Source organism: Buceros rhinoceros, unplaced genomic scaffold, assembly GCF_000710305.1.
Source record: "Buceros rhinoceros silvestris isolate BGI_N320 unplaced genomic scaffold, ASM71030v1 scaffold2563, whole genome shotgun sequence".
Taxonomy (NCBI): domain Eukaryota; kingdom Metazoa; phylum Chordata; class Aves; order Bucerotiformes; family Bucerotidae; genus Buceros; species Buceros rhinoceros.
In genome coordinates this window covers 21,191-36,288 of record NW_010401617.1, presented here as the reverse complement: position 1 = coordinate 36,288, position 15,098 = coordinate 21,191, and the positions used below count along the sequence as shown (strand labels likewise).

The 15,098-nt window shown below is 54.9% G+C and overlaps 1 protein-coding gene across 1 annotated transcript; it reads left to right on the top strand.

Moving 5' to 3' along the window:
* The first annotated feature begins 220 nt into the window (after positions 1 to 220).
* PDGFRB (platelet-derived growth factor receptor, beta polypeptide) lies at positions 221 to 14,727 on the top strand. Its single transcript, XM_010132323.1, has 22 exons — positions 221 to 269; positions 1,696 to 1,992; positions 2,437 to 2,706; positions 2,988 to 3,115; positions 3,453 to 3,627; positions 4,211 to 4,403; positions 4,608 to 4,723; positions 5,260 to 5,386; positions 5,548 to 5,759; positions 6,454 to 6,548; positions 6,833 to 6,965; positions 7,158 to 7,262; positions 7,479 to 7,589; positions 7,957 to 8,110; positions 9,465 to 9,631; positions 9,893 to 10,011; positions 11,156 to 11,278; positions 12,679 to 12,790; positions 13,077 to 13,176; positions 13,289 to 13,394; positions 13,879 to 14,117; positions 14,577 to 14,727. The coding sequence occupies exons 1-22, from the start codon at positions 221 to 223 to the stop codon at positions 14,725 to 14,727; spliced, it is 3,282 nt and encodes a 1,093-aa protein (XP_010130625.1).
* Positions 14,728 to 15,098: the final 371 nt, after the last annotated feature.

Genomic DNA, 15,098 nt, shown 5'->3' with positions numbered 1-15,098 from the left:
AGAAACACACAGATCCAGCGCGAGGGGGAACCAACCACCCTGCCGGGAAGGAATGGCTAAGAACTGGGACGAGATGGGAGGTTTCCGAGGTGGAGAAGGGAATCCAGGGCTTGGGGAACCCCTGACTGGGGCGGCCGAGGGACTCCTCCTCTGTCAGCAGTGCTGCGCTCATGCCGCTTTGCTCTTGGCAGGATTTGGCCACCGAGGCACAGAGCCCACCATGCTGCGCCCCTCTGTGAGGACATCACTCTGGCTCCTCATCCTCACTGGTGAGTGCTGTGTGTGTTTTTGCAGGATTGGGCCCTGCACGGAGATGCTGTGGGGAGGCAAAGGGTGCACAGACTGTTCCAGGCACTTCTGTTCCCTTGTAATGACTCGGGTCCGGGGGCTCATGCTGACACAGACCTGTGGCAGGGTGAATGTAAAGTCCCCACCTGCTTCAGGCCGTTGGGTGGAAGGAGGAGACCTTCACAGAGGGAGCGCTGCCAGGTGCACTCAGCCCTTAGCAGACACCCGAGAACCCCCATGAGCTGGACATTATGGACACCCCCACATGAGGAAGGATTCAGTCAGACCCCGTATAAATGGTAACACCTCATGGCAAGGCAACAGGGCACCTGGCTGCATCTGGGCTGTTGACAGCACTGGGTGACAGCTGTTGACAGCTGCCCTGCCCACCCCTGGGGACCACGGGGAGGAGCACATGTCCCAGCCCCACTGGTTCATCTGGGCGAAGGGGGAAACAAGGAAGGTGGGAGAGACACGGGGAGCCATTCAGGAAGCCCTGGCCTGCTCTATTGCTTCCAGAGGATTTCCTGCAGGGTTTTGCTTTCGGTCATTTTTCGCTTTCTTGTAAACTGGCATTGATTCAGACTGGTGTGCATCCTGCCTGACACCATCCCTGTGGAGAGGCAGCCAGCAGAGCAGGGACTTCCCTCATCTCCTCCTCTCCCCCTTGCCTGCTAAATGCATGGCCATTCTGAGCCTTTGAAGGGGCATCTGAGACCCACCTCTGCCTTTACAGCCAGGCTCGTTTTGGGGTCAGCAGTACTGCCTGCACTGTCAGCTCCCCAGGCCATCTGGACCAGCTCACAGGATGCATAGAAAAGCCAAGAATATGAGCAAACACATTTCTAGCCCTGTCCTCACCAAGGACACCCCTTAGTCTGGTGTAACAGCATCATGGCATGGCTGCCTCCCAGCACAGCTCCGTTCACACCCACATTTCCAACAGCTGCCCCCAATCCCTCCCGAGCTAGCTTTCTGCTCCTCCCTGCCCAATGACACTGGGCAGCACTGGGTGGCACTGAGAGTGCAGATACCTCGAGAAAGGTTGGACAGGGATAGACAAAATTAAAGCATAAAATGGGGGATTCTCCACCCAGCATTGCCACCAACAATACGGGCAACTTTGACACACTGCAAAACTCTGTCATGTCTTATTTCCTCTCCAGCAAGGGTTTCAGGAGGGACACGGGATGAAGGGTGACCCCTCAAAGTCTGGGCTGACAGGGTGTGATGAGAGCATATGTTTGTCAGTGGTAGCTCTGCCGAGGAGGACAAACCCAGGAAGGTTATTTTTCAGTGTAAAGGCTGACACTACAAACCAAGACACTGGCAGAGGTGTGTGCTCCAGCGTGCTTCTCCCTGGATTTCAGAGGAATCCAATTTGGTTTCATCCCCCTCTTCTCCCAGGTCTGCTGCTGGTACCATCCGGGAGCAGTAGGCTTCTCGTTGAACCTGGAGACACTGAGCTCGTCCTCGACCTCCACAGCACCTTCTCGCTCTTGTGCTATGGCGACAGTGAGCTGGTCTGGGAACGTGAGGGTCAGCCCCTCACCGCCTCGCTGGAGCACAGGGATGATGGCTTCGTCAGCAATCTCACCCTCGGGAACGTGACAGGCCGTCACACTGGGGAGTACACGTGCACATACAGCCCTGACCTGGCTCCGGAGCCAGTGGAGAAGAAAACCCTGTACATCTATGTTCCAGGTAGGGGACAGCATGTCCTTGTCTCTGCATTTCCACAGGCTTTAGCAACCAGGAGAAAGAGGCCTTTGAACTATTCTTCTGTCTCCAAGCACCTGGCCTCCCAAAATCCTTCCTTCCACTGCAGGAGAGCCCTCATGGCAGGTCATCTGGCTGTGGCATGTCTCTGGCATGCCAGGGCATGGGAGATGCCCATGTGCGGTGTGTTGGGACAAGTGGTGGGGGAGACAATGGTGCTAGGCAGCAGTTTCTGGGTCTCTCACTCTCCCAGGAGGGTTTTGGCAAGCCCATACATGGCAGCTCTCCTTTGCCATGGGGAGTAAGGGAAAAAACATCTCAGCAGTCTGGAGACAGAGCCCTGTGTTGGAGCAGTCCTGGATGAGCACAGAGCAGCCTTGGTTCAACTTTAAGCAGCTTTGTGTAACCACTGTTCCCTCTCTCCCACAGATCCCTCCCTAGTCTTCCTCCCCACAATCACTTCTGAAGAGCTCTTCATCTTCATCACGGGCTACACAGAGGCTGTCATCCCATGCCGTGTGACCGACCCGCAGATGCAGGTGACCCTCTATGAGAAAAAGGTGGAGAACCCCATCCCAGCTGCTTATGACCCACAACAGGGATTCAAAGGCTTCTTTGAGGATAAGACGTATTTCTGCCGGACGATCGTGGATGACCAGGAGGTGGATTCAGACACTTTCTATGTCTACAGGATCCAAGGTGAGCTGCCATAGTCTTAGCATACCAGTGCACCTGCTGTGGCTGTTCCTCCAGCCCAATGGCGGGGGACAGCAAAGCTCTCACCCCATCTCCAAAGTGATGGCCTTGATCTATTTGAAGGCTGGGCTTAGTCCTGTCTCCATTAGAGAGCAAGTTCTGCCAAAGTGTCAGCTCCATCCCTTGGGGAAGAGACTTTCCAGCGGACCGGTCCACCCAGGATAAATGAATTGGGTGCCCACCATCCCTTCATTATTCATTTCTTTCTTTCACCTCTCCCACAGTCTCGTCTGTGAATGTCTCCATCAGCGCAGTGCAGACCATAGTGCGTCAGGGAGAAAACATTACCCTGATGTGCACCGTGAGTGGCAATGAGCTAGTCAACTTCAACTGGGATTATCCCCGCAAGCAGGTGAGTGCTCCAGCCCTACAGGCTCTGGGCAGCAGCTCCAGCCTTTGCCCAGCTGTCCCATGTCATCAATATTCTAGCTGAAGCTTCACAGGAAGGTTCACCCCATGGCAGAAGCTGTGAGATGCTGCTGCTGCCGCACAGGGAGGGCTGATGGGGAGATCCTTGGACTGAGACTGTCTCAGTGGCCTCTGATCAGTGCATGTTCCCTGTCCCTGTGACAGCCAGACTGGGGTCCTCCACCATGTCCTCTTCCCTCCTCATGAGCCTGGCTTTGTAGCTCCAGTGGCAGAACATCCTCTTGATTTCTCTGACTGTATCTCCTGTCCCCGTTGTGCAGGCAGGGAAGGCTGTGGAGCCAGTGACTGACTTCCTGCCTGGATCCACCCACGAGATCCGCTCCATCCTCATCATCCAGAATGCAGAGCTGGAGGACAGTGGGACTTATGCCTGCAATGTCTCCGAGGGCTACCATGAGAAAACAGACCGGAAAGACATCACAGTCCATGTGATTGGTGAGTTGCTGCCCGTGTGCCCAAAGCAGCAAACCACAAGGGCATCCAGGTGGGATGTCCCAGACTGATACCCTCTTCTCTCTGCACAGCCTCCAGCTCTCTCCCCTCTGCCCTAAGTAACCATGGTAGAAAGCCAACCCTTGCCCCATGTCATCCCTGTCCACTTCTTGGCTTCAAAACATCCCAAATCTTCCACCATGACTTCTGTGACCCTTTAAGACACTTGGGGATATGAGTAAGAGCTCTTCTGCCCTGTGCAGTGCCAAGGCAACGTGAGGTCAACTCAACACCTCCCATCTACATCTGTCCTTCTTTCATGTAATTAGAGGGGACCTGCCCCGTCTCCACAAGATAACAGCCTTTTCCCCTGCATGCTGCCTGCCCCATGAGCTCCTCTGCTCCAGTGTGGCTCTGCACCCAGACTCCCCTCGGACACAAACCCGAAGCCTTGAGGGATGGATCTGGAGCTGCTCACCATTTCTGGGTGTTCAGAGGGGTTCGTTTCAGATGCATGTTTGTCCAAAGGGCTGGTGAGGGGGTTGTTTCTCTTTCTGACCCCCCTATTCCTCCTGTCCGCTCTCAGAGCATGGCTTCGTGCGCTTCCACACCCTCCTGCCCAGCACAGTGTACGCCGAGGTCCACAAGAGCCACACCATCCAGGTGGAGGTGGAGGCCTACCCCCCACCCAGCATCGTGTGGCTGAAGAACAACAAGACGCTGACCATGGAGAGCAGCAGCGAGTTCACCATTACCAGCAGGAACCTGTCAGAAACTAGGTGAGGGCCCATCGTTGCTCATCAGTGTGCAGGGAGGGGATAATTCACAAAGCAGCCTCCAAATTGCTGGTTGGACAGGGTTGGTTGTTGAATGCCTTTCCATGAGAGGATTTCAAGCGTGCCTCAGATGGGAGCGGGAACTAGTTGCTTCGGAGCACTCGGTGCCTTCCCACACCCATCACTTTGGGATTCTGTCTCCTCCAGGTACCAGACGGCTCTGGTGCTGGTACGAGTGAAGCAGGAAGAAGGAGGATTTTACACCATCCGGGCTTCCAATGAAGATGATGAGCAGGAACTGTCCTTCCACCTGCAGATAAATGGTGAGGATGGTCATGCAGACATGGGGCTGAGGAGTGTGAGAGTAGTCTCAAGGGATGGCTCCATCCTTTGCTGCAGGACCCTCAGGCTGAAGCCCTTCCTCCTCTGACTATAGCTCCAGAGTGGTTTTGGTTAATTAAAGGAAGAGTATTCAAGCAAGAAACATGCTCATTTGCAATATCTCAGACTTGGTTTCGGAGAAAGAGGGATAGGTAGGCAGGTAGACACAAGCAGCTTGGTCTTCATGTCTTGGCCCAGGGTAGTAGATGCAGAGACAATTGTGCAGCTGTAATGTCCAGGACTTTTCCCTGGGCTTGCCTGTGCTCTCCAAACAAGCTAGATGAGGGCAGGTGTCCTCCGTGACTCCCTAAAACCTTACTCTGTTTGCTGTTAGCTTTCAAAAATAAACCACAACTGATGTGATGAGTCCTACCTCACTGTCTCCTCTACCCCAGGGCCACGTCAGTGTAGTAACATTTCCCTTCCATCCCGCAGTCAAAAAGGAGGATTAATTCCCATCACTGTCTCTTGGTTTCAGTGCCAGCCAAAGTGGTGGATCTCAAGGAGAACAGCAATGCCACCAATGGGGAGCAGACTGTAACATGCTCTGCTGAAGGCATGCCCCAGCCGGAGATCAGCTGGTCTGCTTGCAGTGACATCAAATGGTAAGTGGAGTGATGGAGCCCTTGGGGACAGCTGGACTCTCCAATTATTAGAATAATAGACTGTTATTTTATTGTATTCTGCTGGTCCACACGCCCGCGCATCCCATGGTGGCACGCGGTCCCAACTGCCTCTCAGGTGCCTTTATCCTCCCCCGGACCAGGTGCAGCACCAAGGGACAGCCCACCCGGCTGCTGGGGAATGAGTCTACGGAGATCAACCTGCAGACCAACGCCACGTACCACACGGAGCTGCAGGTGTACCGTGTCAACAGCACCCTGCAGCTGCACAGGGTGGACGAGCCCCTGCTCCTGAGGTGCACCGTGGAGAACTCCCTTGGCACCAACTCCCAGGACATCACACTGGTCCCACATGGTGAGCGCTGAGGGAAGTGCTTGAGCCAGGGGCAGGGAGATAGACTTTTCTCTCTGTGTCTCCAGCCTGGAGGTACTGGGAGCCAAGACTGTCCTCTGATCACTCCAAGGCACGAAACCCGGATTGTTTCTGCCCAAAACGAAGACTCCTTTGGGTTGATCAGGAAAGGCTGCTCCAGGAGGAGTCTGGAGCCCTTATGTCCACTGCCATGGACATCCTCTTCCCACCAGGAAGGGTCATCTCTCCAGGGAGGCAAAATCAGAGTGCCTGAGCAGGTCTCTGGTGTGTTGTTATTAGCCCACGGGTCACTAGATGGTGCCACCTACTCGAACATCCATGCGCTTAACACCCAAAATGTAAAGAAGGATGGTCTAAGCCCAAGCCCAGAGCTGCCAGCTCTCCCCAGTCAAACCAGCCGCTTTAGCTCCTTACACCCTCACATGGTCAAACCTCTCCCAAGGCAGCGAGCCCTTCAACATGCTGTAACAGCCCATCACCCCGTTATCCCTGGGGTGCTGGCCCTGCAAGCGCTGGGCAGGTCTGCCCAGGAGAGGACAGGGTCAATGTCCGGGGGAGGAGATGTTGAGGAGGAGGGTGCAGGGACCCCTCTGCGCTGCTGTCCCCTCCTTTCCCCAGGGGGCTCAGGCCATGCGGAGGTGGAGGAGTCTGACTGCTGTCCCTGTTATCGTTGTAGCCTTGCCGTTCAAGGTGGTCATCATCTCTGTCATCCTGGCCTTGCTGGTCCTCACTGTCATCTCCTTGATCATCCTGATCGTCCTGTGGCAGAAGGTAAGAGAAGAGAGATTTCCCAGGCTGCCACAGTGGTACCCGCACGCTAGGGTGGCTGGAAAGAGCAAAGCTATGAGCTCCTGCTGGCATGGGCTTGACAATGTCCCACCCATGCCAGGGACCATGGGCATCCATCAGCGTCTGTGCACCTGTGGTGTCTGTAAGCTAGATGAGACAATGGATGCGGGGACAAAGGCTCCCTAATGAAGCCCACCCACACCCCCCATGCCCTATCTGACCCTCAGACTCTCAGATCTCTCTTTTCCTTTTGCTCCCCTTTCCAGAAACCTCGTTACGAAATCCGCTGGAAGGTGATTGAATCAGTCAGCTCTGATGGGCATGAGTATATCTACGTGGATCCCATGCAGCTCCCTTATGACTCCAGCTGGGAGGTGCCCAGGGACAAGCTGGTGTTAGGTAAAGGCTCTGCAGGTCCCGTTGATGGACCGCTGGGGTCCTGGCTGTCTGGGGATGATGGATTTGAGTTGGGATCTCCAAAAGATATCAACCCAGAAAAGGCACAGAGATCTCCGGATGGGATCTTTTCCAAGATCCTCTCCTCTCCGTGAGGACCATTGCCAACTATGTCTCCTCACTGTTTATTTGCAGGACGCACTCTTGGCTCTGGTGCCTTCGGACGCGTGGTGGAGGCAACAGCTCATGGCCTGAGCCATTCACAGTCCACCATGAAAGTGGCAGTCAAAATGCTCAAGTGTGAGTTGCCCCCACACCGTCCCTTTCCCCTGTTCAAGAGCCACAAGGCCAAACATGGCCCACACACTCCCCTCCTCGCCCTGCCATTCACACCGGATCTCCCCAACAGCCACTGCCCGGACCAGCGAGAAGCAAGCCCTCATGTCTGAGCTGAAGATCATGAGCCACCTGGGACCTCCCCCCCGCCCTGCAATTCACGCCGAACCCCCCCAACAGCCACTGCCCGGACCAGCGAGAAGCAAGCCCTCATGTCTGAGCTGAAGATCATGAGCCACCTGGGACCTCACCTCAACATCGTCAACTTGCTGGGGGCCTGCACCAAAGGAGGTAGCGCCTTGTCTCCTCTCCCTGCTGCCCTGGGCTGTGCTGAGGAGGAGAACTGGCCTTAGAGGGAACAATTCCCATTTTCTGGTTCAGAATGATTTGCCCTCCCCGGAGGAAAGCCTTGTGGGGCTTTGAAAGCCTTTCTTTCCAACCTGATTGAAACTGAGAAGGCATGTTTCTGTTAACCCCCACCTCCCTCACCAAACACAAATTTCAAATTGCAAAAAAGCTCAGTACCAGAAGGTGGCTGTTCCCCCTGGCCGCGCCTGGACATCCTGCAAGCCAGTAATATCCTTGTGGGATCAAACTCACTGCCCTGGCGAGCGAGCGGGGCTGAGGCAGGGCTGACATGGATGCTCTGTCCCGCCAGGACCCATCTATATCATCACTGAGTACTGCCGCTATGGGGACCTGGTGGACTACCTGCACCGCAACAAGCACACCTTTCTGCAGTCCTACGGCGAGAAAGCCCGGCGAGAGGCAGAGCTGTATGGGAACACCCCCAAGGAGGACCACGTGCAGAGGTACCTGGAAAGCAGCACTCTCCTCCTCCCTGGTGCCAACCCCGTCCTAGCCCCCATCGAGGAGGGAGGTTGATACTTCCAGGAAGGGTACCTACATTTCCTCCAGACCAGTAAAATAAATGCTGGCCCGGCACTGGGACAGAGCTGGCCATTCTGTTACTTTGTGAGGCCCGCCCATGTGCCAACCAGCCACCCCCAAAGAGCTCCTGGCAGACGGGGAGTAAGCACAGCCAGTCTGCATGTCCTAGGGCTGGGTTTGCTAGCACACACGCCAGCTGCTCTGTGCCAGTTGGGAACATTCCCTGTCATCGTTAACTTCTTTGGCATAACTGTAGCTACACATTGGATACAGAGCTGAAGAGCTTCCCAGGATATCTGAGCCCTTGGAGACCTCAGCCCTGCATTTCCAGGGCAGGCTGCATTGCTACCGAGCCTAAGGGAGAAGTGCTAGAAGGAGCGAGGTTGCACAAGAAGTGCTACAAGGAAAGGGAAATGCTCCTTCGTCTGGTTGCCAGCTGTAAGGGATGCAGTCACACCAGTCCCCTGGGAAGTTAGAAAGCAGCATTTCCTTCCAGCACGACACAACAATGGTAAAATGGAGTGATGTTAGGACATCAGCAGAGCTGCCCCTGGTACTTTCTGCTGGAAGGCAGCTGAGATCCTCCTAAGCACTAAGCGCAGTCTGGCAAGCCCGTGGAGATGTGTCCCACAGCTCTGGCCAAGCAGGAGGTTTCTCTTGGAACCTCAAGATGCTGCTTCCCAGAGGCAGTTGTGGCTCAGTTAAGGGAGAGGTGCTCAAGGGTGCAGGTGTTTGCTGATCCAAACTGGGAAGGTTTAACTCTGGGCAGGGGTTTGTGTCCTGCCTGCTCAGTTCAGTCCTTTCCAGGCCTGGGAACGTGCACAGACATGGGGGAGAGTTTTGCCGGTCCGCTCTGGCTTGGATCTTGTGCTCTTCTGCCCTGTGGGTACCTGTGGGGCTGCATGGCCCTGGCTCCCCTTCTGCCCTCCGCGGTGCTGAGCTCGTGTGCTGAGCCAAGCGTGTGCTCTGCCAGGCAAGGTGAGCAGGAGAAGTTTCAGCCTGTAGCCAAAGACACCTGGAGGTCCACAGGGGAATATGGCAGGGCTGCTCAAAGCTGGCGCTGAAGACCCCTGAGCTGTTAGTGGTGGAAGGAGGTCTTCAGTGCCATTTGTGCTTCTCTGCATGCACGAGGCAGGGCTTCTTTCCCTCCTGTGTGGGGCATTTCAGTGCTGGGGCCGGGGGTTCCAGAGTTGAAGTCCCACAAATCATTGCTCCCGTCCACTGTGTCTCCTCCTCTCCTCTGGATCTGAGCAGCCTCTTTGCTTCCCCCCACAGTCACCTCTCCTTGTCTGTTGAGAGCGATGGGGGCTACATGGACATGAGCAAGGACGACTCCCTGGATTATGTGCCCATGTCTGACATGAAAGGCGAAGTCAAGTATGCCGACATCGAATCCTCTAACTACGGCACCCCGTACGAGCTGGACAGCTATTCCCCGTCAGGTAACAGCTCAGCCACAGTGGGAGGGAGAGGTGCTCACACTTCAGGCACTGGATGCCCTTGTCTGCAGAGGCAGATGGTCCATGTTGCAAAGGTCACCTTTGGGATGAGTTTAGCAGTGGTGGCAGATGCTCTTACAGTGGGAGCTCTCCGCTCTGACCCTTTGTTGCTGGAGGCAGAGCAATCCCCAGTAGGTCCTTCCACCAGTGGGCAGCACAAGTGTGTGCTGAGTAACGCCGACATCCATCTCTGCTTGCTCTCAGCTCCTGAAAGAACAGACCAGGTGACGCTGATAAACGAGTCTCCACTCCTCAGCTACATGGACCTGGTGGGATTCAGCTTCCAGGTGGCCAACGGGATGGAGTTCCTGGCTTCCAAAAATGTACGTATGCCAGCTTGTCTGTGGTGCCTGCAGCAGTGGCAGCCCACAAGGCTCTGCCGTGTCCTGTGGTCAGCTTCCACTCACTGTCCCCCTGTCCATGCTGACCTCCTCGTGGGAGAAGTGGCCATGCAATTGAAGAGCTGCTGACCACTTCTGTTTGGAAACGCAGCCCTCGGGATCAGCATGACTGTATTTGCGCGTGATGGCTAACCCTGGCTTAGATCAAGCTTCAGACCTCAAAATCCCTGACTGAGCTCCTCCCAAGCCATGTGCAGCACAGCTGTGGTGTTAAACCATCCCTTTTTACTGGGATGACCAAACCTCCCGGTGCTAAAGCACAAGGCGCTCCGCAGCAGAGCTGCTATCCTTCCCGGACATCGCTATTGCACCACATGCTCTGTGCCCCCAGGCCTCATCAGAAGTGCTCATTTAGAGGAAATTAAGCCACCACGGAGCACTAGGCTCTGGGATTTCCTAAGGTCTGGCTTAGCCCAGAGCAGGCAGTAGTATAGTTGGACTGTGTGAAACATCACACAGGGCAGGGCTAAGAGAAGGGTGGGGATGGCATCAGCGAGAGACATTCCTGGTTCTCTGTCTCCAGCCAGCCTGTCCGATCCCCAGAAGTGCATGGTCAGTGCTCCCCCATGGAGCACAGAGGAGGAGCTCTCAGCTTCCCACAGCTTCTCACAGTAGTAGTGTCTGGCAGGGTCTTGAGCAAGCCTTGGGGCTGTTCATATGGAAAACATCCAACAAGCTGGCAAACCAGGAGGCACAAGCTAGGCTGGTGTAACTGGTGTCCTTAGACTGCCGGGGTGGGTTATCCAAATTGAGGTGGAGACACCCCCTCTTTGCCAGCCCATCAGCTCCCTTGCTTGGTCAGGCACCGGTAATCCCCTCTCTGCTGGGTTGTACAGATTGCCCTGGCCAGATTCGTATCCCTGTTACTGTCATGGCAGCCCAGGTGAGCAGCAAAAATGCAGTAGCTCTGTGAGTGGCTTTGAGCCATGATTGTCCCTAGAGGGGGAGGAGATCCTCAAATGATGTGAGGTGATTCCTGTCCCTGCAGCCCCAGAAATAGGCTAGTGCTGGAGCTGGGCTGTCTGGGGACCCCTTGCAGTGACAGTGCCCTGCCTCCCCCCTACAGTGTGTGCATCGTGACCTGGCTGCCAGGAACGTCCTCATCTGTGAGGGGAAGCTGGTGAAGATCTGTGACTTTGGCCTGGCGAGGGACATCATGAGGGATTCCAACTATATCTCCAAAGGCAGCGTGAGTACCAGGAGCTGTGCCAGCTCCTTCTTCCTGGAGCCTTCCAGGAGCCTCCAGGGTCTGGCACCCACTCCATGCTCCCCCGGTGAATCACCTGTCCATAGGGCCCAGGAGTGGTGACAGGACAGGACTCCCAGGGGATGGTTTCAACAGCCAACCATCCTGCCCCTGATGTGCTCTGCACACTGTGGAGTAACAGAATTGCATGCCTTTATCTCCAGGCTCTTACAGAAGAACCCAGGTAGCAGCAAAACTAAGGATTGTCCCCTGGGCAGCCCATCGCTGACAGCAGTGCCACATCCCTTCCCTGCCCGGCACTGAGGCTGGTCCTGAGCTGTAGACAGGAGGAGGACACAGTTAGGTAGCTTGACAGCACTGCAGCGAGTCACTGGCCACTCTGGGAAGAGGTTCACAGACTTCTTCTCTAACCACTAGACCACAGGGTGAGAGGAAGTGTTTTCCTGCCAGCAGCTACTTTCCAGAAAGATATCTCCAATCTTTCAAGACTGGAGAGGATGAGGTTCTAATTGAGCTTCCCCAGAACCTGCCCTGGGACTTCAACAACAGCATGTCTGCTCCAGCCATGGGGCATTTGGGAACATGCAACCCCAGGCAAAGAAGGCCGTGTAATTCCCAGAGAAACCGAGTCTGGGGGATCTGAGAGTGGAGCCAAGCCTCTCAAACCCCAATCTTTATCTGCTCAGTGAAGTACTTCACTTCCCTCACGCTTTCTCCCATTTGCATGGGATGGCAGATGAGCACTCAGTGCCTGGGCAGGGAGACCGTCCTGCAGAGGGGCTGAGGTTTTCCAGTCCAGCCTTGGTATAGCTTCTTTTCCTTCCAAAACGGGAAATGAAACCGGGCCCCTTTGCAATCCTTCCTGGAGATTATTTTGGTATTCATTGTGCAAGCAAATCCCAGGAACAGCACAGCTGGTCAAGTGAGGCTCCTTTACGTTTACCACTCTGAGTAAATAAAACCAGGAAACAGCTGAATGTATCCTATGGCTCTTTTCTGGTCATTATTTCTGCAGCCTGGTCGCAGGTTTCCAAAGTCCAGATAGGCCTGGACTCCCTTCAGGAGTGCTGTGGCCAGTGGACTCCCCAAGAGCTAGGGAGAAGAGAAATGCACACCATGACAGCTCATCGTCCAGACACTGATGGAAGTGGTTGTAGCACACTCACTCTTCCCTCCTGTCTGCTGGGTTCATCCTGCACAAGGAAAGAGGAAGCTGGTCCTTCCAAGAACTGGCTCGTGGAGGACCTTGATAGACGCCTTGGGCTGTCAGGCAGCTCTGTAGGATTTTCCTCTGCTTGTAAACTGGGTGTCAGGCTCTCACCTATCCAAACAAGTGCTGAAGATGCAGCTGACTCTCTTCTTGTTCTATTTTTTCCTTTTAGACCTTCTTGCCCCTTAAGTGGATGGCTCCAGAGAGCATCTTCAACAACCTCTACACCACCCTGAGCGATGTGTGGTCCTTTGGGATTCTCCTCTGGGAGATATTCACTCTAGGTAAGTGCTCTGGAGATCATGGTGGTGTCTGTAGGTCTGATGGCATGTTAGCAGGATCCCTTCCCAGAGGCAACAGAAATCCATTTCTATTCCCCACGTCCTGACCTTACCAGTCAGAGTAGCACTTCATTCCCTGTCTCCTTCTTTCCCATGCTGTCGTTGCCATTTGGAAGTGAAATGAAACAGGACAGGTAAAGAAAAAAAGAAACCTTGGTGTGAAATGCATGTTGGCATGGGGGTGGCAGGCAACCTGCCAGCCTGATGTCTGCTCTCCCTTTACACACAGGGGGCACTCCATACCCCGAGCTGCCTATGAACGAGCAATTCTACAACGCCATCAAACGTGGCTATCGGATGTCCAAACCCACCCATGCCTCTGATGAAATGTAAGTGCTGCCCGTACACGTTTGCCCTACGCAAACTAGCGAAGCCTGTATTTCTGCCCCTGTTTTCCCCACCCGCTAACTCACCGGAGTGCTCTCTCTTCCCTCTCGTTAGCTACGATATCATGCAGAAGTGCTGGGAGGAGAAGTTTGAGATCAGACCATCCTTCTCCCAGCTGGTGGTGCTTATGGGAAACCTCTTAGTGGATTGCTACAGAAAGGTATGTTCCAGGGCCCCTGTGCTGGAGGGGCAGAAGAGGGTCAGTGCTCTATGGAGGATGCTGTCTTGTTCAGGGCCCTCAGTCAAAGTTTGGAGACCAGTGCTTGGTGCTGCTGTGCCAGAGGATTTTGCTGTGACTAAGGCTGCATTGGTTTGAACAGCTACTGAATGTGGTTTGGGTGTCTGAAACACTGGCATCGCTAGACAGGCAGCTGGTATCTCAGCGACTGCGGATATCAGCCCTGGCAGGAGGTCAGAAACCTGTCTCCAGCTGTTCACTGTTGCGGAGCTGTGGAGTTGTGCCCCTGATCTCTCCCTTAGGAGATGTTCGTGACCTGTCTTTAGTGGGTCAGGTGAGCCCAGCTAGGAGGTGCTAGCCCCTCTAGGAAAAGCCGAGCAGACAGGGAAAGCCAATACAACACAAGTACATTTTCTCCACTCACAAGAACTTCCCGTTTCCTTGGTAACCTGCCCTGTGAGAGCAGAGGTACCAGCAGGTGGATGAGGAGTTCCTGAAGAGTGACCACCCCGCTGTTGTCCGCACAAGACCCACAATCCCCGGGCTGAACAACGCCAGGCTCCCTGCCAGCTCCCCTGCCGGCAGCATCCTCTACACAGCCGTGCACCAGAGCGAGGGCGAGAACGATTATATCATCCCTCTTCCCGACCCCAAACCCGAGGCAATCTGCGATCTCCCTCAGGAGGCCTCCATCAGCCGGGCCAGGTAAAAACATTGCCTCTGAATTGTCCCTTCCCTCACTGCCCAAATCGGAAAATTGGGGCCTCAAGAGGAAATGGGGATGCTCTGCTGAGGAATAGACCAGAGTGGGTTTACTGGATGAGAAGGAAGGCAGTGTCACCCCCATCTGAGGTGCGGTGACCTTGCATGAGCCCACAGGGATGGAGATGAACCATCCCCTTACATCAGCCAGCGCAGCTGGGGACAAGTGACCCCTCACAAGGAGGAGGGCACACAGGGGCCTGCAGTCTGCAGAACCCAACCAGCTGTACGTGGTATTCGAGGGCTGAATAAACCCAACTGGTATTGTCTGTTCCCCTGTGGAAAGCTGCTCAGAGTGGGGCTGCTGGGAGCTTGACACGCTTCTCAGCTGTTGGGAATCCTCGCCCATCAGGAGACTTGGGACAAAGCACTCATTTCTCTCTCCTTCTTGTCTCCCTTCAGCTCTACGCTGAACGAGGCAAACACATCATCTACAATATCCTGTGACAGCCCTCTGGGCCTCCGGCAGGACGAGGAGCAGGATTCTGATCCCCAGCCAGGCTGCCAGGAGCCAGCCGCAGGGCACCGAGAGGTGGAGGAGAGTTTCCTGTAGTAGGAGCTGGGCTGACTCTGCATCTCTCTATGGAGAGGCCAGCTGAGGGGCTGACCCAGATGTCACAGAGGGCCATACTTTGTGCTTGTACATCGGGACATCCCCACATGTCCCAGCGTTCTTCCTTCCCTCCTGTCTCACAGTGGGGAATTAAAGACTTTTCCCCACTGCCATTCCCTTCCTCCTTACGAAGAGGTGGCTCAGCGCCAGCAACCTCCCACATCACTGCCGCATCCTCCTCAGTGATCAAACCACTGGAGGAAGGAGACATCTCACAGACCAACATCTTCATTTTCATGTGGAAGACGTGGGTTGGATCTCCACAAGAGACACCACCTTCTGCATTGCTAAGATGATACTCCAGCCTTTTC

Excerpts from the sequence above, each read along its gene's own strand:
- PDGFRB (XM_010132323.1), top strand. The coding sequence starts at position 221 with ATGCTGCGCCCCTCTGTGAGGACATCACTCTGGCTCCTCATCCTCACT. Across the intron at positions 2,707-2,987 it reads CTATGTCTACAGGATCCAAG|TCTCGTCTGTGAATGTCTCC; the intron begins GTGAGCTGCCAT and ends CCTCTCCCACAG. Across the intron at positions 7,263-7,478 it reads GGCAGTCAAAATGCTCAAGT|CCACTGCCCGGACCAGCGAG; the intron begins GTGAGTTGCCCC and ends CCCCCCCAACAG.